Here is a 27,769-nt window from a genome sequence, read left to right as displayed (position 1 = left end):
AAAAATTACACCAGTTTTGCAACTAGTCTAAAATTACAACATCCATCTCTATCTGTCACCGATAATTGTATTTACCCCTGCAGCCTATGTAATTGATTTACAAATTATAAATTATCATGGAATCATTAATGGTGTAAAAACTCCTTCAATCATTAGTAAAAAGAAACTTAGTTTACTATATATCATAAAAAATATTTGATACATGAAGCATTTCGCAGACAGCTACAATTCAGTTTACCGTACTCTGTATGAAAACATTAATGCCTAAAAAATTAGCTACTAAACAAAAGTGGTCGTACGCACAGGTCAGAATGTACTTTATAACTGTTGGTTTTGGTTTCTCATGCAAAAAATGATAAAATATACTTATGCGAAGGAGGTGACCATAACAATATGTTTACTTTCATCTCTTGCATCAGCACATAATGATGTGACAATTACGTATGTCACTATCTCACTTAAAACGTCATTTGATGTAAATGGAAGTGGGGGAGGGTAAATTCTTAACATCATAAAAGTGTTACTTTTGCTTTTGTCGGAATGCTTTCGCATATTTTGTTATTTCTAACAGTTTATTGTTTAAATAGCCATTAAGTGAAAGCCGTATACAATGCCTATTGTTTGGGGCAACTGTGAGTTAATTTTTCATAAGATATTTTTTTTAAGGAAAATATGTGTGGTGGCCTCATAATTTAATGTAAAATGAATTTGATGTGGTGAGTTCAGTTACACACCTGTTAACCTGTTGTGAGCCAAGCAGTTTGTTTGTTTGTTTTCGGTTTAACGCCGTTTTTCAACAGTATTTCAGTCATGTAACGGCAGGCAGTTAACCTAACCAGTGTTCCTGGATTCTGTACCAGTACAAACCTGTTCTCCGCAAGTAACTGCCAACTTCCCCACATGAATCAGAGGTGGAGGACTAATGATATCAGACACAATGTCGTTTATCAAATAGTCAAGGAGAACATACGCCCCGCCCGAGGATCGATCTCGCGACCCCGAGATCCCTAGACCAACGCTCTTACCTACTGAGCTAAGCGGGCGGGCCCAAACAGTTCGTGGCAGACAAAGCACTTCTCCGATATTTTTGCCTGCATCTATATTGGGGTAAGTATAGTTTTGATCCAAGAATTGGTTGGTGCAAAATATGTTAAAGATCTTTATTTCTATAAAACAAGCATGAATAAAGAACATGTCCTGTACATTTACTTTTAAATGGGAAACACATGACTTGTTCTTTGTTCATGCTACTTTTTATAGGAATAAAGATCTTTAACATACGTTGCACCAACCAAAATCTTGGATCAAAAATACTTACCCTAATATAGATGCCAACAAAAATATCGCAGAACTGTTTTGTCTGCCACAAACTATTTTGCTTGCAACCAGTTAATGGGTGTGAGTCAGTTTATGCAAATGTATTGAGCATTGTGGTGCCCTAGTCATATCATGAAAAATGGTGGTAAGTCATTTTATGTAAATAAATGTGGTGGCCTAGTCATTTCATGTAAAGTGCTGATAAGTCATTTTATGTAAATATCTGAAAAATATGGCCTAGTCATTTTATGTAAAAGTGCTGTTCAGTCATTTTATGTAAATATCTATGGTAACCTAATCAGTTCATACTTTGCTGACTTGAGTAATTTTATGTAAATCCCTGCTAAAGTCATTTTATGTAAATACTTGTAGTCATTTCATGCAAAATGCTGTGGAGAGTTATTTTAATATTTAAAATACATGTACTGGCCTAGTCACTAATGTAAACTGATGGGGTTAAAGTCATAACTTATGTACATGTAAGTGGCAGCACAGTCATTTTATATAACACAATGCAGTGACAAATTTATTTTATGTAAAGCTTTATCATTTGAGCTATCACATCATGTAAAATGGTATGGCTACCTACTCACTGATGTCATATCAGAAGTCACCTAATTATTTCATGCAAGGTGCTGTCATTTCACAGTTAGATTAGATACACATATTTCATAAAAAAAAATAAGAATACAAATGTTTTACAGTAATTGAAAGTATTTTTTTTCTATTTCTTCTGGGTTCACTGTGTCAAAACTTGATAAAAGCTCTACTTGCCAGTGGCTACCCATTATATGACTTGAAATTAGGTATCTCATCAGTTAGTCAGTAATGAAGTGAGAAAACATATGAAACATCTACTTACAAAAAGTATGAAATGAATACCGAAAGTCAAACAACAGCTGTCTAATGATAGTGAGCTGGACTATTTGAAGCTCTTCCCTAAAATACCTGCTTACATATAATTATCTGTATAGTAAAATTTTCTAAATTGAAAAAGGGGCATAATTTTTGCTAAAATGTAAGCCAGAGTTATCAAACTTGCCATCTGAGGTCATCCCATGATGGCAAACACGTGTGGAGAATCTGAAAGCATTTGGTCAAGTATTTCCTGAGGAATATGCATACATGCAAAACTGGCACAAATTTTTTATTTCAAAAAGGGGCTTACGGTAATTTTGAGAAAATAAAAGCTGGAGTTATTCAACTTGTCATCTCATGATGCCAGATACATATGTTTAGTTTGAATGCATTTGGCCTAGTAGTTTCAGGAAAACCTGCTTAAACGCAAACCTTTAACCTGAAATTTTAAGTTAAAAGGGGGCGTAATTTTCAAAAAATAAAAGCTAGAATTAAGTAACTTGTCCTTGGACGATGCCAAAGACACATGGGAAGTTTGCAGAAAGCATTTGGCCAGGTATAGTTTCTGAGAAACCTACTGGGGGTATTCAAAAATATTTAGCTATGGCAGCCCCTATTAGGGGACGAGTAGAACAATGTCAACAAAACTGAAAGAAGACCAGATGCTACAGGCCATGTTTTGTAATATGGGAAGTAGCTATTAAAGAAGAAACTAAAATTGAGATGCTTGCCATAGAACTTTAAACTGAATGCAATGGCAATGGCCTTGCTGAAAGTGACGAAAAAACAGAGCATGTATAATGCTCTACTTAATATTCTTTTGAACACTTGAGTTAAAATGAGCACACCATTCAGACATGGAGAAATGTTAGAGTGTTACAGAAATCACACTTACATTGTGTCTACACTCTACTTGTACACTCGGCTTCACAGTCTATCTGTAACCCTTTTTCTGTATTTTAACATCTTGTCAATTCAAAACCTCATTAAAATTTAGAACAGCAATTAAATGTAATCTAAAGATGTTGGCTTGTGAAAGACACTGTGGTAATTATTTAAAAAAAAAGTCTTTTGTGTAACTGTTAATATAATTACTTTTTTTCTTTCTGATTTTTTTTATAAACTGCAAAACTGTCAACATCAGGGAAAAAAACATGAGGCAGACTATTTCTGGATGCAAACCATGCAAGACTTCAAAGAGTAAAATTTCAAACTGGTAACAAGTGTCATTTTTTTACCTGTCGTATTAACTAACGGAAGCAATAAAATGACCTTACGTGTAAAAAATGAAAATCCTCTAATGGTGACCTTAAAATTACAGAAAACAATCCTCCTGTTATTAAACTATTTTAAGAAAACTGCACTCAGTTAAACCTTGCATTATAACGGTGAAAAAGAATTAATAAAGAAACGAAAATGCTGTTTAACAACAGTAGATAAACAAGAGGGCCAAGTTGGCCCTAGGCCGCTCACCTGAGAAACACCATAACACACCATAACAGTGTTAACATGTTTGACCTAGTGATTTCATGGAAAAAATATTCTGACCAATTATCATTAAAATTGGAGCAAAAAACAAGTATTTCTTTGATTTGACCTAGTGACCTAGTTTTTGACCCCAGATGACCCATATTCGAACTTGACCTAGATTTCATCAAGTGACCTACTTTTTGACCCTAGATGACCCATATTCAAATTCTACCTAGATTTCATCAAGGAAATCATCCTGACTAAATTTTAGGAAGCTCAATTGAAAAATACAGCCTCTATCCCATACACAAGGTTTTCCTTTGATTTGACCTAGTGACCTACTTTTTGACCCAAGGTGACCTACATTCAAACTTGATCTAGATTTTATCAAGGCAATCATTCTGACCTAATTTCATGAAGATCAATTGAAAAGTACAGCCTCTATCGCATACAAAAGGTTTTTCTTTGATTTGACCCAGTGACCTACCTTTTGACCCCAAATGACCAATAATCAAACTCAACCTTTATTTCATCAAGGCAATCATTCTGACCAAATTTCATGAAGACCAATTGAAAAATACAGCCTCTATCGCATACACAAGGTTTTTCTTTGATTTTGACCTAGTGACCTAGTTTTTGACCCCAGATGACCCATTTTCGAACTCGGCCTAGATTTCATCAAGCTAATTATTCTGACCAAATTTCATGAAGATCAGTTAAAAAATGCAGCCTCTATCGCATACACAAGGTTTTTCTTTGATTTGACCTAGTGACCTAGTTTTAGACCCCAGATGACCCATTTTCGAACATGCCTAGATTTCATCAAGGTAATTATTCTGACCAAATTTCATGAAGATCAGTTGAAAAATACAGCTTCTATCGCATACACAAGGTTTTTCTTTGATTTGACCTAGTGACCTAGTTTTAGACCCCAGATGACCTATTTTCGAACTCGGCCTAGATTTCATCAAGGTAATTATTCTGACCAAATTTCATGAAGATCAGTTGAAAAATACAGCTTCTATCGCATACACAAGGTTTTTCTTTGATTTGACCTAGTGACCTAGTTTTAGATCCAAGATGACCCATTTTCGAACTTGGCCTAGATTTCATCAAGGTAATTATTCTGACCAAATTTCATGAAGATCAGTTGAAAAATACAGCCTCTATCGCATACACAAGGTTTTTCTTTGATTTGACCTAGTGACCTAGTTTTAGACCCCAGATGACCTATTTTCGAACTCGGCCTAGATTTTATCAAGGTAATTATTCTGACCAAATTTCATGAAGATCAGTTGAAAAATACAGCTTCTATCGCATACACAAGGTTTTTCTTTGATTTGACCTAGTGACCTAGTTTTAGATCCAAGATGACCCATTTTCGAACTTGGCCTAGATTTCATCAAGGTAATTATTCTGACCAAATTTCATGAAGATCAGTTGAAAAATACAGCCTCTATCGCATACACAAGCTAAATGTCGACAGACGACAGACGGATGCCGGACATCGAGTGATCAGAAAAACTCACCTGAGCGGCTAAAAAGCAACCAGAAGAATGCACCTCAATGCAAAAATTAGATAACCACATTGCTCAAGTTGATAATTATTATAAAACTTAAATTGTACAGAACTGTGAAGCCAAGTTAGTACAGAAGTGTTAGGTTGTTAAAGAAGTCAGCGTGACACATCAAAAGGTGGAGACTGGGGCGGGGTTGGGGGCTATCACGCCTTACCGACCTTTTCTGCTTTATTTCAGAAACGCTTGACGGAATCATTAAAGCAGAGAATAGCGGAGACCTTTCTGTTTGTATTGAAGTCTCCGTTTTTCCATACGTTAGAGGATTTTGATTCTGCCGCAGGCGAAGGTAGAATATGAGCGATTTTGTTCCTTCCAGCAGTACAGTGAAGGAGAAGATGATCAAGCATACACAGACCACACCTGTAAAATAAATATAAACATCTAGGTAGGTTTAAAGATATCCCATGCTCATCTTTAAATTCACTTAAATATCAAGTATGAAATGTAAAAAGCTTTAAAATAACTTTTAATGGATGTTTACCAAACCTCTCAGAAACAAGATCAAAAGGTCATGGTCCTCCTGAGGTGAGCAACTTTCTGTAGGCCCATTTGGGCCACAGGTCATGATGAGGTAGATGTTTTTCACAACTTTAACCCTTACCATGCTAAATGTCTTTAATGAACTTGTCTGTCTTTCAATTCGGACAGTACCATTAACTGTTAAATGGGGTGCTTACCAAAAAGATACTGACTGAATGGTGAACAGTGCAGATCATGATCAGACTGCATGGATGGGCAGGCTGATCATGATCTATACACTGGTCACAAAGGCAGAATCAGCCGTGTTTAGCATGATAAGGGTTAAGTATTTACTTCAAATGATTAGGAAATCCTCATCAAAATTAATGTATCTTATTTTACTAAATATGTATAAATTGATAGTCAAATAAATAATAATTTCAAATACTAAAGATCATGCAACAACAGTCATTTGTTAAAAAAAAACTCCCAGGTTTTTTAGTGGTAAAGTTACATTTATACTATGTTTTGCTATACATGTATTAAGCATTTTCTCTTTCAAATCTAGTTCAAAGCATTTTTAATATACAAATAAATGTTAATTTTGTTTACAAAAAAATATATGTAGTAACTTTTGATCTTTTCAACATATGAAATTTGGGTCTAGTTTACCTTTAATAAACATGAACTTTAATGTCATACGGATCAAGAAAAACAGGTGCCAATTATGTTAAAGGGAGTCATACAAAAATTGACATTGTTTTAATTATTGTGGAACAACATATTCATGTTATAAAATTTAAAGTTCATCTCTTGCTAATGTGTCACAATTTTAATGATTTTGTGCATTTGACCTTCATATGCCAAGATTGGGTATTAGATCAAAATCGCTATAAAATATAATAAATGTACATCTTTTTGGTGCCCCCCTCCCCTCCTCAAAACAAGATCAAGTTCTTTCCATGATTTGAAAAAGTGGCATAAATTTCATACATCCAAACATTCGGACAACTTTCATAAAGATCAAGTACATAGAGAATAATAGGTTAGTGCCGTAGATGAGAAAGTTTATCTGGCGAGGTGGAGGAGGTTATCGGGTGAGCCGAAGGCGAACCTGATAACGTCCGGAGCCGAGCCAGATAAACTTTCTCCATCTTAGGCACTTAAACCTATTATTCTATTTATCTTGTCATTACTTCATTTTCCGATATTTGGCAATTTATTTTACAAAAATAAATGTGCGACAACGGCTTTAATGACGTCATATTCGTAATGACGTCACTTATATAATGACGTGATTACCGGCAAAATCGCAATAACTTCTTCATTTTTGAATAAAAACTCATTATTTGACCACTCATTTTCTTAGTTCGGACATTTCCAACACAATGATGATGGTTTCGTTGCAAAATTTCTTATGACAACAATATCGATCGTATATCACTGGTCATATATGATCAACTGACGGTATATCAAGAAAGATATACGGCACCCTGATATTGGGTCGAAAATACTGCAAGTGACAGGATAAAATATGGTCTCTGTAGTGTTAACAAAATTTTCCTTTTAACCAACCTAGTGACCTAGTTTTTGATCCCAGATGACCCAGTAACGCAATAGTCTGAGATTTTACTGAAAATAATATTCTGATAAAGTTTCATTACAACTTGGCCAAAACTGTGACCTCCAGAATGTTAACAGTCAAACTGTTGATATCCAATGACCACGATGCAGGACAATACAGGGTGATCACAATACCTCATCAAAAAAATAATAACTTGCCAAGAAAAGTCCCAATCGCCTTAATGTCCATTTCATGTTGATGATGTATACTACATTTCATTTGAATTGGAAGAAAACTGTAGGACTTGAGAATATGGCTAAGTCTAAACAATGGGCATAATTCAAAAAATATTAATCGGACATTGTATGAAAGCCTTGATAACATGCTAAAGTCCACTTCATGCTGATGATGTATACCGAGATTCTGCAGAAGGTGTTGAGTACACAAGAAGTGTAACAGATAGAATGAAGGATGGATAGGTCTAACACTGCCTCCTAGATCTTAGACAGCAGTGTTGTAAAAGTTGTAGAATTGTAGAATTCATAAAGAAATAAAAATACTAGATGCCCGTGGACAACATGTTAAGCCCATCCTTTGACCCATAACTGTGACCTTGACCTTTGAGATAGGAACCTATGGGTTGCGCACAACACTCCGTCTGACTGAGGTTAACATTCATGCCAAATATAACTAAGATTCCTCAATGCATGTCAAAGTTATGGGCCGGACAAGATCTGACATGACCTTTGACCTTCAAATGTGACCTTGGCCTTTCCTTTGAGATAGGAACCTGGGCTTTATGCAGGACACTCTGTCTCACTGAGGTTAACATTCATGCCAAATATAAACAAGATTGCTCCATGCATGTCAAAGTTATGGTCTGGACAAACAAATCCCGACAGATGCATGCACAGACGCATGCACGCACATACACCAAACAGCCATTTGGACAACTACGTCTTCGCATCCGCAAGCGACACAACAAAAATTCAGTCCCCTTCGCTAAAAACAGCCATATACTTTTTAGACGTTATGAGTTCTATCATGCTACAGCTAAACCCTGGTTACTTAAGTGAACAGCTTCAGAAAACTAAAAGTTTGTTCTACTATACAAAACTGCAGTAAACAAATTATATATCCTACCTGCTGAGCCATGGAAAGAGAGATCTTCAAACATGAAGTTCTTCACAGTGGTAGAAAAGTAGAAATACTCCTGGAAAAAATAACAGAAATATACTAATTAAATTTTCAGTAATGTTAACACCCATGCAATTATCCGTTTTAGCAATAAAAACCGAGCTCTTTTTTAAAGAAGTAAAATAACACTTTTTTAATTAAGGTTGATAAAGAATATTAGTAAATAAGCAGCCAGTCCATCATCCCACACTTACCATCCTCGGCAAATTCAACTGCTCTCTTTTTTTACTTAAAAGTAACAAATATTCTCCGAAATGATCAATTTCATTGCCGCAATGACCCACATTTTATTTCAAATAAATGTTTAACAACATGTTTCAACAGGATGCTTCATAAATTTTCCATTTAATGAAAAGTTACATTAAATCTGTATCAAACTATCATATCAAAAAAATCTTCATTTAAAACTGTTATACAAATTGAACATTTAAGGTGACTACGCGGTATACATATTTGCAACTGTTACTGGGATATGAAATAGCAATGTCAGCAATCTACTTGAATGTAATGGTATTCTTAAAAGATACACGTAAACACAATCTATTTTCATATTTTAGAATACACTGACTGTGAGAATTACTTGAACATTTGCAGAATGCAGTAGGAGACCAATATTCTAACTAACATTTAGCCTGCTAAATTTTGAAAATGGACTGGTCCATCATTCAATCTGGATAGTACCATTTATTATTTGAAGAGGAGTTCAATGAAAATAATTATACGGACTGAACAGCAAACAGTGAGGACCATGATCAGCCTGCACAGATGTAGATCAAATAGTATTTTTACAATTATTATTAATATAATTATGCTGGCAGTGCCATTTTTAATCACCACTGTAAAACAATGCCTTTTTTTACCTTCATATCATAAATTCTTTATAAAAATACTCCAATTTATCAAATGTCACATTTTAGAGATAGATTAAGTTCAAATGTGCACAACTACCTTAAACAAATTTATTAATTTTTTGCCTGAAAAACATAGATCAATGATCAGTGCAAATAAACACAAAAGTACAAATGTAATTAATATAATATAACATATTTTCTAACACCACTGTAAAACAATGCCTTTTTTTACCTTCATATCATAAATTCTTTATAAAAATACTCCAATTTATCAAATGTCACATTTTAGAGATAGATTAAGTTCAAATGTGCACAACTACCTTAAACAAATTTATTAATTGTTTTGCCTGAAACAATAAATTCATAGTGATAGTGGCAAAACTAAACACAAAAAGTAGCAAATGTAATTAATATAATATAACATATTTTCTAACAGCAACAATCTTCAAAGTGTCAAAGTACAACTTGCCCTTGAGACAAAAATGTAATAAAAAATACCATGAAATCATAAAGCTTTGCGGCTGACTAAATTTCATTGATTTCATGGTAATACAAAAACTTTATCCAAACCAATAAATTAAAGTTCTGTTGATTTTCATATCCCAACAAAATTATCATACTAGCCCTTCCCTGCTAAATTTCTTTGATGAACTTGTCCATCTTTCAATCTGGACAGTACCGTTAACTGTACTATTAAAAGGGGTGCTTACCAAAAAGATGCTGAATGAATGGCGAACAGTGCAGATCATGATCAGACTGCACAGATGTGCAGGCTGATCATGATCTACACTGGTCGCAAAAGCAGAATCAATCATGTCCAGCCTGATAGATTTCATGCCTCCAAACTTGCTTGGTGACTTACTCAAAAGCACTATAACTCTTTGAAACTATTAATAAGGTAACTTTCTAATTTTTTCATATTTGAAATTAAAAGTCTGTTCCATGTAACTATACTGTCACCTAATTTTGATTTCCCCCCCCCCCCCCCCCCCCCCCCCCCCGCCCCCCCCCACTTATACAGGCTTTTTCATGGAATATCCTGTATAAATATATAAAATATTATCATGTATTAATATGTAATAAAATGTTTTGTTTTTTCAGTTTTCCATCTTTTCATATAAATTTTACATTGTGACAAAGCAATAAATATCTATTCATAAAATGCCCCAAAAAATACTTCCTACATCTCACTAAATCGCTTTTTCCTTTTCACTTAAAATTTTCTTTCACTTATCACATGAAAGTTCTTTCCGAATATTATAAAAATTGATAAAAAACTGTGGAGGTGCACATATTCCCTTTAATTGTTAACAGTGAAAGATCCATATAATTATAATATGTCATTCCTAGCTGAATTTAAAACCTGAGGCATTCACTTGACAGAATTTTAATTCATTCATACCGACATAGGTTTCGCTTCCATTCTGCATACTTTATTCCTATTTCTTATCAGAAAATACTAGTAATACCGTTAATATATGTACAAACGGTAAGCCTGTATCACTATCTCATAGCAATTACATCACACTTTATATATTACACAACCGAGACATTTAGCAAGATAAAAAATATGTTCTCAGGAAAAATGAGTTTCGACAACAAATGGGGAAAAAAACAACAGTGCAATCATTTTACAATAAATTTTGCTATCAACATGTTTACAATTTTAGGCCTTCAGGTAACAGTCTGCTTAGGCCAAGATATAAATCATTGTTACTTTGTCAATTTTAAGTACTATTGTCAATGTGATCTATTCGTTTTTATTAATTTGCATAATGTTGAATTGCCACGAAAACTTGTTAATTGTTCTTGTTTTATTTGACTGAGATGAACTGTTAATGAAATAAAATTATTTCTTTCTGGGCGTCTCTGAAACCAGACAGCCAAATCTGATATAATTATTAGAGACGTTATGAAAAGATCTTGTAATTACTGTAAAACAATTTAAATTTTTTACGATTTGTTCTGAGTTTTATTAAAGTATACAAGAAATGTTGAATTTGCAATTTTCGAAACGTATTCATAAACAGGAAAAATCAACAACAACACGTGTAGCGTTTCTTCAGAGATAATTATTAACTTCCAACGTTTTGGCGTGAAGCCTTCGTCAGGGAAGAATAACGATAAAAACAACGTAACTGACATAGTTAAAACAACATCACGTAAAAAGGCGGTAAAATGTACACAAAATTTAGGTCTACATTATTTACAATGTTAAATGAATTCAAAATATGTTTCTATAGCCAAATTTAACAAACATACAGAGTAAATCATAGGATAGTGTTTATACATAATATCCTATACCGGTATATTTTTTGAAACATATTCAGAAATTCCAAGAGTATTTTGAAATGAACTTTCAAAACTGAATACTAATATGAAGTTATTAGCTTATGCAAAAGTTTGGCATCGAAAATATCGTGCAATTTTAGGGGCGCAATATTACTCTGTTATAGTTCTAAGAAATCTTTTCAAGGTGCAAAGGTAATAATCTTACATATGTGTCTACACATATAATTATTATACAAATATAAGGAATACATTCTGAAGCCAGAATAAAATTGACAATACTGACCTAAAAAAAGATTCGTACAAATACATACATGTACATGAAATTCAGATTTTATTATGAAAAAAGATTGTTGTTTTCGGTTCTAAAATTGTTACTTTAACAGACAGTAAAAACCAGTATGTAATCCTATTTACAGATGCAGCGCTTGAACATCATATATTGATGTCTTGAAATTTTGCAATCATTTAACTTTCCATATCGAAATTAGGATATATTTTACTCTTATTCCAGGCCTGGATCGAGAAATACTTGAGAGGCATCTGAGTTAAGAATGAAGGTGTCAAGGCCGAGGCGCGTAGCGCAGAGTACAGGGAGGTACTCCCCCGGAAACTTATTGAAAAATAGGTATAACATGGTTGCCTAATCTAAATTTTGAGTGCAACTTTATGAGTAAAGATTACCTCTCTGTGGAATGCGGGGATACCCCCGAAAAGACCCAGCCATAAATCCGGGCCTATGTTCATACACATGTAACTGAGGCAATGATCCCAACCAGCAAGTGCATGAATGTGTGGCTTTACATATCATGTTCATAAGTGTCAGACAAAATTATTTGTTAACACAAACGAAAACATGAAAATCTCCACGTTTCTTAGCCAATTGCTCAAACAAAACAACACTTCTGACATTTATTAGCTTGTAATCCGATAGATTTATTAAGTTTTTACTTGTTCAATAATATTACCATGGGTGTTAACGACAATTTTGTTCACTTTAATTGAGCCGTGCCATGGGAAAACCAACATAGTGGCTTTGCAAACAGCATGGATCCAGACCAGCCTGCGCATCTGCGCAGTCTGGTCAGGATCCTTGCTGTCCGCTTTTAAAGCCTATTGGAATTAGAAAAACTGTAAGCGAACAGCATAGATCCTGACCAGACTGTGCGGATGCGCAGGCTGGTCTGGATCCATGCTGGTCGCAAAGCCACTATGTTGGTTTTCTCATGGCGCGGCTCAATTAAAAATTTTTGGCTTCATGAGGAGAACTTTAAGTATTTTCTGTTTCATGCTGTATACATATGGTTCAACAATCCTTTCTTAACCTTTACCCTGCTAAATTTCTACAAGAGCTGTCACCTGGAGACAGCGTGCTCAACTTAGTATTTCACTGATGGATAGTGAAACAGGGCACATCTGAGGAAGCTGGTGTTTAATTACTCCAATGTGGATGAAGATAATGGACAATCGCTTAAGCCTTTTAATAATAACAGAGACAGAGAAGTGAATAAAAACATTAAATAAGTAAAGAAGTGTATATCAAATAAGTATAAAAGGGACATAATTCATGGAAAATTTTCTGCAAAAGCAATGAACCATGACATTTTGTCATGTGGAGCAACTATTTGAAGTTAGGATTATTTAAGGGAGATATAGAAGAAGTGCATCAAAACTTGAACCTGAAATTCTAGTAAAAAGTGGGCATATGGTGCCAGCATCACGAACATTGTGACATGTATATGATGTGGGTAACCATGACGTGGAACAACCATTTAAGTTTGAATAAAATCCATTTAATAACAACAGAGAAATTGTGAAAAAGCATCAAAATTAAACTGAAATTCCAAGTAAAAAGGGGAAATAAGTCACTAAATATTTGTGCCAAAATTATGGACCTTGTGTCATAATTATGATGTGGACGTTAATGTGGAAGATCTATTTTAAGTTTGAATCAAAGTGCAAATGTAATAACAAAATAAAGTGAAAGTGCACCAACATTAACCTGAAATTCTAAGTAAAAAGGGGGCATAAATTATGAAATATTGGTGCCAGAGTTATGGCCCTTGTGTCATATGATGTTGGTGATGATGTGCTACAACTATTTTAAGCTGGTGACTTTTGATGAGTGTACTTAATTTATTGATTCATTGTACCGAACATGTTTCATATTCAGTAAAGTACTAAAGGATAATTCATTTTGTTACCTCATTATATTCAAATTGCAAAAAAAATATAACTGTTTCAAAAAGTGCTCATAGGAAAAACATTTATCACTAAGAATTGTTTTCTGTGAATTAAGATCTCAACTTTGAAAGGAGGCCTCCGTGGCCGAGTGGTTAAGGTCACCGGCGTAGAATTACTTGCCCCCCACCAATGTGGGTTTGAGCCTCACTGGGGGCATTGATTTCTTCTTAGAGGAAGCCATCCAGCTGGCTTACGGAAGGTCGGTGGTTCTACCCAGGTGCCCACCCGTGTTGAAATAATACACGGAGGGGCACCCGGGGACTTCCTCCAAAATTAAAGCTAGAAAGGCGTCATATGATCTGTAATTGTGTTGGTGCGACATTAAACCCGTTACAAAAACAAAATCACCTTCCAACATGTATTCATTTTGCATCTTAATGTTGTAAAAAGCAAAATTTTAACTTAGTTATCCCGGTATGCAGTATAAATAGAACATGACTAGGTCTGAGAAACTAAACAATTTTTCCTTCTTAAAACAACAAAAAAAAACAACTTTGTGAGTGATTCAACAGGCACGACAAGTATGCAAGTTTCTTTTTTCGTTTTTGAAGTATAAATTTTGTTCAGCAAGATGATAAAGATAAAGCGAACACTTAAATTTAACCCTGTCACCAACTGCATCATTTTTATGTAATTTCAGACAGCTGTCTTAAAAGGTTAACAGAGGCAGAGACAAAAAAGCAAAAAAGCAGACTTCAAACATAAATTGATGGAAGGTTGACAAGATCACCATGTCATATTATTGTTAACATTGTGCAATTTTAATAATATTTCTGATACAGATTCAAATGTTGAGCTAGTTAATTTCTAAGATCAAGTCGAAGAACGATGTTCTTACGCTTACGATGTTTTTATGCTACATGCATCAAGATTTAGGTCTAATTCTTTGAAATTTAAAAAGTGCTTTCCATTAGGCCCAATAAAGATCTTTGTTTGTGGTAAATTGGTGAAAAAAAATTTAGGGTAGGTAAAGGTAATAACGATGTATATGTGTCAGAAAACCTGCAATAAGCATAATAAGTCATACATGTAAGTTATAGCTCAGTTAAAAGTTCTTCAGAAATTAAGATTTATATAGGAAAGATCGCCGTGACGTCATACAATAACATCCGTGTATCTGGTGGTGGGCAAAACAAATGTTTATACATTGTTTATGTATGGGATCGGAATTTTTAATTACTAATAATTTTTTCGCTCATTTATGGATTTTCAAAATTCAGAAAGTTTTGAAATAGTTACAATTTTCATATTTTTCGTATTCAAATATCTTTTTGAAATGAATAACCTTTGTAAATGACATTTAATTTTGACAGCGGCGTGATGATGTTCAAAACTTTTAGAAAAACACTGTAAGTTAAGCATTCATAATTACTCCCTTTTATTTCGAAAATAATAATTAAAAGTTATTAATAAATTGCTTGTTCTATAACCTTTACATTGATCAAAAAATTATTGATTTAATTTGTGTTTTAAAAAAGTTTAGGCCTTTAGAAAAACATCACTGTTTCAAAAAAAAAACATGGACGTCCGGCGTTTGCCCACCCGATCACTGTCTTATCAGTTCTAACAAGAGGACCATGATGGTCCTGAATCGCTCACCTCTTCCCATATAACCCAGTTTTGAGTATGACGTCATTTTTCTATTATTTGACATAGTGACCTAGTTTTTGAGCTCATGTGACCAAGTTTTGAACCTGACCTAGATATTACCAAGATAAAAATTCTGACTAATTTTCATGAAGATCCATTGAAAAATATGGTCTCTAGAGAGGTCACAAGGTTTTTCTATTATTTGACCTATTGACCTAGTTTTCGAAGGTACGTGACCCTGTTTTGATCTTTACCTAGATATCATCAAGGTGAACATTCTCACTAATTTTCATGAAGATCTCATGAAAAATATGGCCTCTAGAGAGGTCACAAGGTTTTTCTATTTTTATATCTACTGGCCTAGTTTTTGACCGCACATGACCCAGTTTCGAAACTGACCTAGATATCATCAAGGTGAACATTCAGATCAATTTTCATGTAGACCCATTGAAAAATATGGCCTCTAGAGAGGTCAAAAGATTTGTCTAATTTTAGACCTACTGACCTAGTTTTTGACCGCAGTTGACCCAGTTTCAAACTTGGCTTATATATCATCAAGATGAACATTCAGACCAAATTTCATACAGATCCCATGAAAAGTATGGCCTCTAGAGAGGTAACAAAGGTTTTTTTTATTATTTGACCTACTGACCTAGTTTTTTATGGCATGTGACCCAGTTTCAAACTCGACCTAGATATCATCAAGGTGAACATTCTGACCAATTTTCATGAAGATCCATTCAAGGGTATGGCCTCTAGAGAGGTCACAATGTTTTTCTATTTCAAGACCTACTGACCTAGTTTTTGATCGCCGTTGACCCAGTTTCAAACTTGACCTATATATCACCAAGATAAACATTCAGACCTATTTCCATACAGATTCCATGAAAAATATGGCCTCTAGAGAGGTCACAACGTTTTTTCATTATTTGACCTACTGACCTACTTTTTAAAGGCACGTGACCCACTTTCGAACTTGACCTAGATATCATCAAGATGAACATTCTGACCAATTTTTATGGAGATCCATTCACAAGTATGGACTCTAGAGAGGTCACAAGGTTTTTCTATTTTTAGACCTACTGACCTAGTTTTTGAAGGCACATGACCCTGTTTCAAACTTGATCTAGATATCATCAAGATGAACATTCAGACCAACTTTCATACAGATCCCATGAAAAATATGGCCTTTAGAGAGGTCACAAGGTTTTTCTATTATTTGACCTACTGACCTAGTTTTTGATGGCACGTGACCCTGTTTCGAACTTGACCTAGATATCAGCAAGGTGAACGTTCTGACCAATTTTCATGAAGATCTTATGATATATATGGCCTCTAGAGAGGTCAAAAGGTTTTTCTATTTTTAGACCTACTGACCTAGTTTTTGAAGGTATGTGACCCAGTTTCGAACCTGACCTAGATATCATCAAGGTGAACATTCTGACCAATTTTCATGAAGATCTTGTGAAATATATGGCCTCTAGAGAGGTCAAAAGGTTTTTCTATTTTTAGACCTACTGACCTAGTTTTTGACGGCACGTGACCCAGTTTCGAACTTGATCTAGATATCATCAAGATGAACATTCTGACCAATGTTCATAAAGATCCCACAAAAAATGTGACCTCTAGAGTGGTCACAAGCAAAAGTTTACGGACGGACGCACGGACGGACGATGGACGCTGCGTGATCACAAAAGCTCACCTTGTCACTATGTGACAGGTGAGCTAAAAATAGAAGATACGACAGATTTGTATACAAACCCGATCTCTCCTATAATGATTTACTGACAAAATACAAACTGGTGCTGTTAAGTTGTCTGTAACATGTCAAATGAGCAATCAGTGCCTGAGGCAATGCTTTGTGTATCACTGTCACTGATCCCTTGCAACTTATGAGTGTATTGTATATTATCATTGACTTCTCACCTTATTGTTTTTAAAACAGATGGATTGGTGGGGCTGTAGCTTTTTTAAAGTATGAAATACCAGTATTGGTCTTATTCATATTTCCCAGTATTTCCTGGGAATTCCCAGTATGTCCTGCCATTCTGGGAAATATGAATATAAATTTCCCACTTCAACCTTTACCCTGCTATATTTCTACAATGGACTGGTCCATCATTCAATTTGGGCAATACCATTAATTTTTATTATTTGAAGGGGTGTTCACTGAAAACTTACTGACTGAATAGTGAACAGTACTGATCATGATCAGCCTGCATGGATGTGTAGGCTGATCTTGGTCTGCACTGATCACAAAGGCAGAATCACTTGCTGCCAGCAGGTTTAAGGTTAATACCAACACTATTACCAAGTAAATTTAAGCATGCAATTAAATGTGAAAACTTCTTTAACATGGCATCACCTTTTTACAAAGATGTTTTGCTAAATGTTGACGTATGTTTGGCACGCAAAAATGTCATTGATTTTCCATGTTTCAGATATTGTACCTTGTACCATATTATATCAATGATGATGAGGAACAATTATTTACAGTTTCAAATTGAATTAAATCTTTTTAGTAATGTTATCTAGATAAAGTAAATGGGCCTCAACACTTTAATCTGAAATTCTGCATAAAAAGGGGGCATAATTCATGAACTGTGTAACATGATGTGGGTGATGATGATGAACACTATATAGTCTAGAGTTTGATCTATTTAGTAATAACAGAATTATAGTGAAAGTGCATTAAAATTTAACAAGAAAATCTTAAGTTAAAAGGTGGCATAATTCATGAAATATTGGTACTAGAGTTATGGCCCTTGTGTCATATGATGTTGCTGATGAGGCAAAATGTTGTAAGTTTGAGGCTTAATTAAACAATCAAGTAATAATAAAGATAATAAGAAAGTGCATGAAAACTGTAGTGTAATAATGGACATGGATGCATTCAAGTAGGATAGCTCTCCGCATACTTTGTAGTCAAGCTAAGAATGAAGAAGGAGAAGCAAAATTTTGTTTTTACAGCTACTATGCCCAGTTATAGCAGATAGGGATGACTCCTGCATTACAAATGAATGCATTCATTCTCTTAGTCCTCTGTTGTCAAAGAGTGCTTTTGTGTATGTGTTTGTTTTAAGTATGTACCGGCATTGGTCACTCCTCCAGAACAATGAAAATTATAATGAAATTTTAGGTTTTGAAAGACAATGTAAGACACTGAACTTCTGAGTGAAAGATGCCAAAGAGGAATATTTAGCAACTGTAACAGGCAAATAGTTCCTTGCTAATGTTGTTCTCAGAACATGCAGAAGAAGCTATTATATTAATTGGACATGACCAATTGATGGGGAGTAACAGTCATACTGGAAGGAATGAGTCTTGTTGAGGAATTGGATCTTTCTTGGAATACTATTCTAAAGCATGGATGCATAACAGCAGCATATCAAAGATGTTATGATGGGCCTTAAAATTATAGATGATTTCCAGCCTAGATTGTCTAGATGACAGATGAAGTTGTTTCTATTGAATGAGCCTGTTGGTTTTTTCAAATTCAATGCTGGAACATATTTGTTGAATATTTATATGTCTTTTAAAGTATACATTTTAAAGCTGAGAGATAGGATTCTGCTATATTTACATGCTACAGCTTTGTTTTTTATTTCTGTATTGTGCATATGTAGCCAAACATGTTATTTTTTCTTCTTCTGATTATTGCATTGTATGTAATCAACAACATACTAGGTTATAAAGTGCCTGAAAAGTAGGAATGAAACCTTTAAAGGCTTGAGACAGAACATGTTGTCTACTACAGTCTAGGATTCCAGAATTGTGTGCTGATAGAGGTTGTGCAATATAAGGTGGCTACATTTCTACGGATAGAACTTACCCCCATATGCATTGACATATTTTTCATCATTTCAAGAGTTGGCATCATATAGCCATCACCAATGGTTAAATGACTGGCACCGAACCTGTATGCCATGTCTTTTTAAATGTTTTGACTTTCAGAAATCGGAACAGGTTTATTTATCACAACAAAATTATTTCATAACGTAATAATTATCCGTAATGTGTCATAAATTTCCAAATCGATCGAGCATTTCATACAGTCGACGTTTAAAAGTACTCATTGTCTGCGCATATTATCTTTATCACTGCTTATTTGTTTTTATTTTGCCTGAAGCAAAAAATATCATCCCAATGGCCATTTTGTACCGTCACATGACTATCACATGACATACACTGTTTTGATTGGCTTAGATTTGAAAGACAAATTTTGATTGGTCAATAAACTGTACGGATTTCAAACGGTGCTGAATACCAAAACAACAGCTACAGACCGAGTACGGAAGACATCAACAATAATCTGGGTAAAAACAATTACTATATATATACTGTTTTGTATTAAATCACAGTATAAATTTTACTGCTTGGTTCAAAACGAGTATTTTACTACTCAGCCACTTTATATGCAATTTCTGTTTTGAAAACAAGGCACACACACACACGTTAGAGTAGACCGAAGACTTTCGAAAATTTTCCGATTGGCCCATTATTTCCAGAAAATATCTTCTTCTTCTTCCCGTTAAGAGCTGGGATCTTTGCAGACCGTAATTAGCTCTGCGAGACTGGGTATGCGTAATGGCTTTCAGTCTCCAAAAGTTTAAAAGTGTCATTTAAAATTCTTAAAAATTATCTACAATGTTGTCAATTCAGTGGTGTGGTGGCAGGTCACTCCATCAGGAGGGACCTGAAGGCTTCCAAGGTTGGGGCTGTAACAACAGTGGTGGGGAGGTTGTTCCACTCTCTAGCCATCTAGGGAAGGAGTTGGCATATCTGTTGTCACTGATGTGGTCTTGGAAGAACCTGTGTTGGCCTCGAGTGCATGCATCACTGCGTTGTAGGTTCCTGTCTGAGGGGATGTCAACAAGATTGTTCTCTATCCTGAACATCATTGCTAGCCTGATCTGTCTGCGCCGACTTTCCAGTGACTCCCAGCCTAGGTCCGATAGCATATTCGTGACGCATCCTGGGGTCTTTTTGTGGTAATCATTGCAGACATAATGGGCAGCTCTCCTCTGTACATTCTCAAGTGTTTGGATACTGGATCTTGTGTAGGGGTCCCAGACGGTTGGCACGTATTCCAGTGTCGGTCGTACCATGGCCTTGTATGAGGCGTCCCTATCTGGTTGTGTGCAGTCCCTTAGGTTCCTTCTGAGGAAGCCAATAGTACGGTTAGCCTTGTTTGCCGTGTTGTTTATGTGGGTCTCCCAGGAAAGTGTGTTTGTTATTGTCACTCCCAAGTACTTGCTGGCGTCGACTACTTCGAGTTGGTGGCCGTGGAGGTAGTATGCTGTGGGGATGATCGTCTTCCGTCTGTGTGGGGCAGTGCGTATGACAGTGCATTTGGCTGGGTGAAAACTCATCTGCCAAGTTTCTTCCCATTTTTCCAGGGCTGTTAAATCCTCCTGGAGTTGCTGTCTGTCACTATCGTTACTAATGGCCTTGAACAGCATACTATCATCAGCAAATAATTTGGTGGATGATGTCTTGATAGATTCTGGGAGGTCATTAATATATGCCAGTAACAACAAAGGGCTGAGGACTGTGCCTTGTGGAACGCCGGATAGAACATCTGCTGTTTCTGACTTGGCGCCGTCCAGGACTACTTGTTGAGTGCGATGACTCAGAAATGACTTGATCCACATCTTGGTGTTACCTCTGACCCCGTAGTGGTCAAACTTCTGCAGCAGGCGTTGATGTGGGACCTTGTCAAAGGCCTTGGCGAAATCAAGAAGGATGATATCGACCTGTTTTCCTTTTGCAGCGGTGGAGGCTATCTCTTGTATTGTTGTAAGGAGTTGACTTTCACAGGAGCGTCGTTTCCTAAAGCCATGCTGGTTGTCACATAGGACATCGTGCTTGTCGAAGTGGGTCATCACACTGCTATGGACTATGTGCTCAAGTATCTTGCACATTATTGATGTGAGGGACACTGCCCTGTAGTTTGCCACCTGGTGTCTGTCGCCTTTCTTATGATTATCCATCCCACATGCGGAAGCATTTTTTGGGAGGACAGGGGAGGTGGTAATTTACAGATAAAGAGAACAGGAGGTAGGAGTATCTAGTCTAAATAATGAGAGCTTGGGTAGACCGATTTTACATTTTGATATTTTATACAGGTCTATATTTCTGAATTTTCCAGGGTTAGACCCCCTAACCCCTCTAAAAGGAAGGTAGTACCCGCTCCCATTCCTCAACATTTAGATAAAAAATGCTAACTACCAGACTTTAATTTCAAAAATTTCCAGAGGGAGAACCCCTGACCCCCGTACACTTGCAGCGGGCCCACTTGCATACATTGTACCCCCAGAAAAACATGATAACGTGTTTGATAGATTTGAGATGAATGGACATCAAGACCCCTCTCTGCTTTGCAACTTTCACCTTCTACTTTTAAAATTAATGAAAACCCTGCAGAATAAACCAGGAGAAAGTTAAAATGGTTTCAGGACTAACAGAAATATTGCACAGTGATTTAAGTATGACTTAAGGAAGATCCCTATTGATTTTTAGGGTCGTCGTCTTATCAAAGTCACATTGATACCTGACATCTTTTCCTGTACAGAATAAAGTTCAGATAAAATTTGGAAAGCCCTAATACTCCCTTCTACTTAATAACTTTCACGTTCTAATTCAGTACTTACAAAATCCCCTTTTTATGATGAAAAACAGCCAAACACAACGATAACATACTCACTGCTGACCTTGAGATTACTAATGAAACCATAATTTGAATGTGGTATGGTCATGTATCCATCCTTTTGACTAAAAAGATTTTTTTTGTATTATTTCAGGAAAATGCTTTAGTAAAAGATGTCAGACAGCAGCATTGTACGAGATGGAGCCCTGGTGGGGGATGGTTACAGTGCATTTGAGCACTCTGCCCTTGACCAGAGTGTGTTCTATCCAGCAGACATGTCAGGTCTACCAACTTCGACACCAAATCCCGCGAATCTGAGACGAAAAAGCCGGCGATCTTGGTTTGAAACTACACCCAAGGGTTTCAAGTTTGACATAGCAGTTGAAAAGCCAGTAGTTTCAAAGAAACCAAGTAGAAAAAGTGATACTATTGAGGTTCTGACTCTTACGCATTTTTCTGGTGCACCTAGGCTAGGTTTTGGCACGCTGAAAGTTGGTCAGGAAAAGACTTGTACACTATTGCTTAGAAACCCTCATGACTACGAACAATCAGTGAAGGTTGAAAAGGTTCCTGAAAAGAAAAATTTCTTTGTATCATGTAAACAGTTTTCAGTAGGTGCAGGAGAGTCGTATCCTCTGGAAATAACCTGGTCCCCGAAGGAGGCGGGTGGATGTAGAGAGATGGTGATGATGCAGGTAGATGGGGCATACAGAGTCCAGGCTTATGTATTTGGAACAAGTACTGCCCCACCACCACAGAAAAAGAAAGGAGTAAGTATATATACTGCAAGAATACAACTGTTGGTAAGGAATTAAAAAGGAGGTGACATCATTTGGGATTTCATGCACAAAAAGTTTAGCGATATGCTTCAGCTAAGAAATGCCAAAATGACACTTCATGAACATAATTGTGACATAAAGGTCAGGATAGTATTAATTAGTTTCTAAGACAATGTTCAAAAAATGAAATTATCTTTTGAGCACAGTTACATAATGTTTCACACAAAAAAAAAGATACATTGTGCCACTTTGAAATGAAAATATATTGTACATTGTATGGTGGTCACTAGAGGGAGAAAGACAATGTTTCAGTGTTTTATCACAGAAAACCTTTGTTTCATCCATTTTAAGGGCAGTTTAGTCAGTGTCACCAGCAAATACTACCTTCCAAGCAAGGAATCTGATCAGAAAAAGTTCAGTCAGATATTAAGAGATGTTAATGATTTAATTATTTTACATAATATATGCCCTCTTTTAAATAGTTTTTAGTGATAAAGTGGTAATGCCTGTATAAGACCATGTACAGTAGTCAGTACTTATGATTTAACATACTGCCGTTAGATTTCCCATATTGTCTTGATGAAAGAATCAGAATTTCTGCATACAGTTTGATATTTAAAGTAAAAAATATTTTCAAACCTTCAGAAACGTGTGGGATTGCTTGCCTCTAAAGCCACTGGACCATTCTCAGTAATACACACAACCAGTCTGGCAAATATCAACCAGCAATACAGTCCAGAAAAGCATACAGGGAAGCAGTCTGCTAAACAGATAGTAGACCAGAAATTATCTCAGCTGTCCAGGCAACCAGTGTCAAGATCTGTGAAACCCGGGACTCAGTTTAAAGGTCTGGGGAAGCATACACAGTTGAGAGTTCAGAAACATTGTAATGGGTTAACTGAAAAAGGCCGCAGATCCAGTGAGGGCAGACGCAGATCACCAAGACTGAGTGACAAGTACCAGTCTGTGTCTAAAGAAAGTTTGCCAACAACCAGACAGTCGGAAGAAAATTTAGAAAATATCATTCCAGATACTTTGACAGGCCAAGAAAGAGTTGATGATAAAACAAAGAAAAGGAAATCTTCAGAGAGAAAAACTTCATTGCCTAAACCTAAGATTGGAGAAAATATACCAAGAAAGAAGATGAGGCGGTCAAATACATATTCACAGGTGTCTGGGCTTGGACTGGTTGTTCCTATAATCCAGGGTGACAGCGTAAAGGGTCTGAAAGACACAAGTCTGTTGAACATAGAAGACTGTGACATTAGTGGTATTAAAGTTCTGGAAGATTCTGTTAAAGAAGTTGAAAATGGTGATGTTGAACCCAGTTTTCTTGAACCAAAAGAAGAGCCATGTATTGGTAGAACTTTGAAAGATAAAACCCACATGTTGGAACCAAGTTTTCTAGATGATGGGAATACAATGTTAAAAGATCATAATGATAGTATAAATTTAAGTTTAATCAAAGACAAAACAACAAAGCTGAAGTCAAAAGCTATTTCAGACACTCTTGAACCAAGTTTTCTTGAATGCAAGGTAACACATGTTACAAAAAGTTCTGTCTTTAATGCTGTACAAAATTGTGAAACGTTTCATGACAGCCTTGAGGTAGAGAACCAGTCTGTTGATGATCCAAGTTTTCTTCAGTTAGAAAATAAGAAACCAGACAGGCCCAGGAGATCACTGAGAAAAAGAAGTGGAATAATAGATGTAGAAAACAACGATAAGCCAACTGGTGTGAAACTACTACGTGGTGCTAAGAGAAACAATGCCAGAAAAATAATCAGTCCAGAAACATTTATAAAAGATAATTGTCCCAAAACTGAAAGCAGGTTTGAAAGTTTAGTTGATGAACATAAACCTTTAAATGATTCAGTAGGACAAAGTACTTTGCTGGAGCAGTTGAAAAGTCTGAAATCTTTTGTACATGACAGGAGTGTAGAGATAGAGAAAAGTGGGAACGGGTCAATATGTGACATAGAAGACCATGAGTCTGTAAAGGAACTACAAAGTAGAGAAACTTTTATCAAACTAAGAACCTCTCCAAGGTTTTCTGTGCCAGGAAATGACATTAACCTTAGGAGAGGAACATTTGTTACTGAGTCTACTAAATTAAAACTACTAGAAACACAGGAACCATCAGAAGCAAGTCCAAGGAGGACAACATTTACAGTCATGAAAGCATCAACCAATTCAAGAAAGCCCAAAGAGAGCAAAATGAAAGATGGTGATTTCGCTCTTACTGAGGAAGAAGAGCTAGATATAGAAACAGAACAAAAGACAAATGATATTCATATTGCTGTTAATGTAAATGAACAGATACTGAATGATGATGTACAAAAGCAGTCAGGTAGACTATTTTCAGCAGATAGTCTGGAGGATGATTCATTTGAAAAACAGACAAAATCTCCGGAGAAGATTTTTGTGGAACCGAAGGAAGAGTGGGCTCGAAGAGCAACTTTAACTGTTACAAAATCTAGGCCCTCTGATGCTCTTTTAGAACATGCTCGAAAATCAGCAGCTGCCATGAAGTGTTTGAGTGATTCATCTGCATTGAAGCCAGAGGAAGTCATCCCTGAAGATGAGGTTGAGACAGATCGCTTGACAGAAACTGAAGATAAGTTGTCTCAACAAAAATCTTCATCAAACAGTACCTTTGAAGTACCATTGGAAAACAGTATAGTGGTAGCCAAAGATTCTAGTTTTCCCACAACACCATACCATTTACTGCCAACCAGTCCACATCTGGACCATTCAAGAAGGTCTACTCATATTGTAGAGAAACCAAAGGTAGTAAACTTAAGTAAAGTCAGTGGAAAACAGCTTTTTGCAAAACAAACTGATAGCGATTTGGAAAATTATGATGGAATTGAAGTAGAACAAAAAGGTGAAAGTGATGATGTGGTTGAATTGAACAGTCAGGATGGCATTAACAGTAAACTGCAAGAACAAAATGAAGTTGAAAAGAGATATTGTGTAGATGAAGAAATCAGGGTGGAAAAATCTGAAACCTGTGAAAATAATACTGGCGGAAATGAAGGACCAAGTTCAAATTTAAGAAGAAGAAAGTTGTCTGTTAGAAGATCAGTACCAGGTCCAGCACAGCAGTCATCTGAGAAATTAAATGAGAGCCCAAATGTTACTGGAGAGGAAATGTGTAGAGATAATACCAATGAAGGTATTTCTGTTGAAAAGGGAAACAAAGACTTAATAGATGGTAAGATGGATGGAGACACACAATCTGCAGCAACTGAGCAGTTATTCTTTGTGCCTTTTGACAATAAATCTGAGTCCGAGGAATCAGCAAAGCCTCGAACCAAGAGGCCAGATCCTAATCAGTTCTTGAAGAAACGAAGTAACCCCATCACTCAAGAAGATGATAGACGTTCTAAACGACCTAAAAGTGAAATGACTATTAAGAAAAAAGAAGTTGTTGCACGGGGTGGCAGTAAGCTGGGACAAACAGTTAATGTGACAAAGGTGAAGGAGTCGGTTGCACCACAAGGCAGAGTAACAAGACAAACAGTAAAGAGTGTTGGTAAGCTGTCAATCTTACCCACTTTCTTTTATATATAGATATATCTATTTAAAGTAACAAGAAATATATTATATAATTAATATGTACTTGAACAAAAAAGTGAAATAAGTAGTTTAATTTATTTCTAATTTACTTGCTGGGACTGTTAACATCTTCCACAAGTTTGACTCATCTTGTTCATATTGACCTGAAATTTCCTAGTTATAGGTACAGCAAGAAATACCACTTCGCGTCAAGGACTGAAACCAACTGGTACAATCAAGGGTCTAGCTACATCAAAACTCATACTGACAAAGAAAACCAAATCAGGTATTTACATTTTTTGTTAGAATCACTTTACCCTCACCATTGTGGGTTCGAGCCTCACTCGGGGCCTCAAATCCTTCGTGTGAAGAAGTCATCCAGGTGTCTTCCAGAAGATCGGTGGTTCTACCCTGGTGCCCGTCCATGAAGAAATAATGCACGAAGGGGCACCTGGGGATCTTCCTCCACCATCCAAATAGTTGGAGTGATAATACAAAAAATCGTTCAGATAATTCTACAAGCAAATCACTTTGCATGTTAATTGTTTGAAAAGATACGCTAAATTTTTTATCGAGACCCAAGCGTCAAAAATCACGGCGTCTGAAATTCAAAATGGTCGCCAAGATGGCCGCTAATTTCTAAGAATTGATTATAATGATTAATTAAGTAATGTTTTATGTTGGCAGTAAGCAGAATGGGTTTTGATAATGAAATATTTATATATAATTTTCGAAAAATTAACATTTTAAAAGCCTATATTCAAAATGGCTGACACAGTTCAAGATGGCTGACATAATTTTGCCAAAAATTTAGCTTTTCAAAATATCTAAAATATTTTGCCCACATTTCATCTTTCTTTGAAAATCTTATTGAATAAAGTTCATAAACATGAAATATAGAGCCCTTATTTCACTTAAACACTAGATGTAGCTTGACTGACAGTTTTCCAAATTCAAAATGGTTGCCAAGATTCTCCGTCAGATGTTTACTTATTGAACATCCATTTGTTTTGTTGATATTTTATGCCCATTTGCATTGGTGAGATGGTATAATTATTAAATTTTACTGTGAAAACTATCTCAAACTCTAAACAATTCAAAAACAGGAAGTGTATGACTTCCAGCTTCTCCTTTTACTACAAATTTGAAGCTGGCGACGAAACACATAATTATGATAATAGGCAATTAGCTTATTGAAAAGTGGCCAATAGGAACTAGTCATTCAATGGGTATATTTTCGTAATCCACTGTCATCAAAAATGAAAAGGGTGCTCAAAGGAAGAGACGGAAAGAAAAATTTACATGCACACAAAGAACCAAGCAGGTTGCATTTTGGCTTTTTAGCTCACCTGTCACAAAGT

The 27,769-nt window shown here is 35.8% G+C and overlaps 2 protein-coding genes across 4 annotated transcripts in view; one reads left to right on the top strand and one right to left on the bottom strand.

Moving 5' to 3' along the window:
* Positions 1-19,591, bottom strand: part of LOC123553482 (probable low affinity copper uptake protein 2) — a 34,865-nt gene extending 15,274 nt beyond the window's left edge. Inside the window, exons 1-3 of one of the 3 annotated variants that reach the window (XM_045343188.2) lie at positions 19,252-19,591; positions 8,392-8,461; positions 5,384-5,585 (exon numbers count right to left, since the gene is read on the bottom strand). In XM_045343188.2, coding sequence (XP_045199123.2) covers positions 5,384-5,585; positions 8,392-8,461; positions 19,252-19,347 — 368 coding nt within the window. In that variant the 5' untranslated portion in view covers positions 19,348-19,591. Of the gene's footprint in view, positions 1-5,383; positions 5,586-8,391; positions 8,462-10,698; positions 10,850-19,251 lie in introns of those variants that run through there. The other 2 variants (XM_045343193.2, XM_045343200.2) reach the window with 2 other exon arrangements.
* Positions 19,592-19,662: 71 nt separating this feature from the next.
* Positions 19,663-27,769, top strand: part of LOC123553514 (abnormal spindle-like microcephaly-associated protein homolog) — a 41,183-nt gene continuing 33,076 nt past the window's right edge. The window contains exons 1-4 of the mRNA XM_053524219.1: positions 19,663-19,735; positions 22,223-22,838; positions 23,493-26,385; positions 26,587-26,694. Coding sequence (XP_053380194.1) covers positions 22,242-22,838; positions 23,493-26,385; positions 26,587-26,694 — 3,598 coding nt within the window. The 5' untranslated portion in view covers positions 19,663-19,735; positions 22,223-22,241. The remainder of the gene's footprint in view (positions 19,736-22,222; positions 22,839-23,492; positions 26,386-26,586; positions 26,695-27,769) is intronic.

This window comes from Mercenaria mercenaria, chromosome 15, assembly GCF_021730395.1.
Source record: "Mercenaria mercenaria strain notata chromosome 15, MADL_Memer_1, whole genome shotgun sequence".
Classification (NCBI taxonomy): domain Eukaryota; kingdom Metazoa; phylum Mollusca; class Bivalvia; order Venerida; family Veneridae; genus Mercenaria; species Mercenaria mercenaria.
The sequence above is the reverse complement of the archived record's forward strand: the minus strand, read 5'-3'. Positions and strand labels throughout refer to the sequence as shown.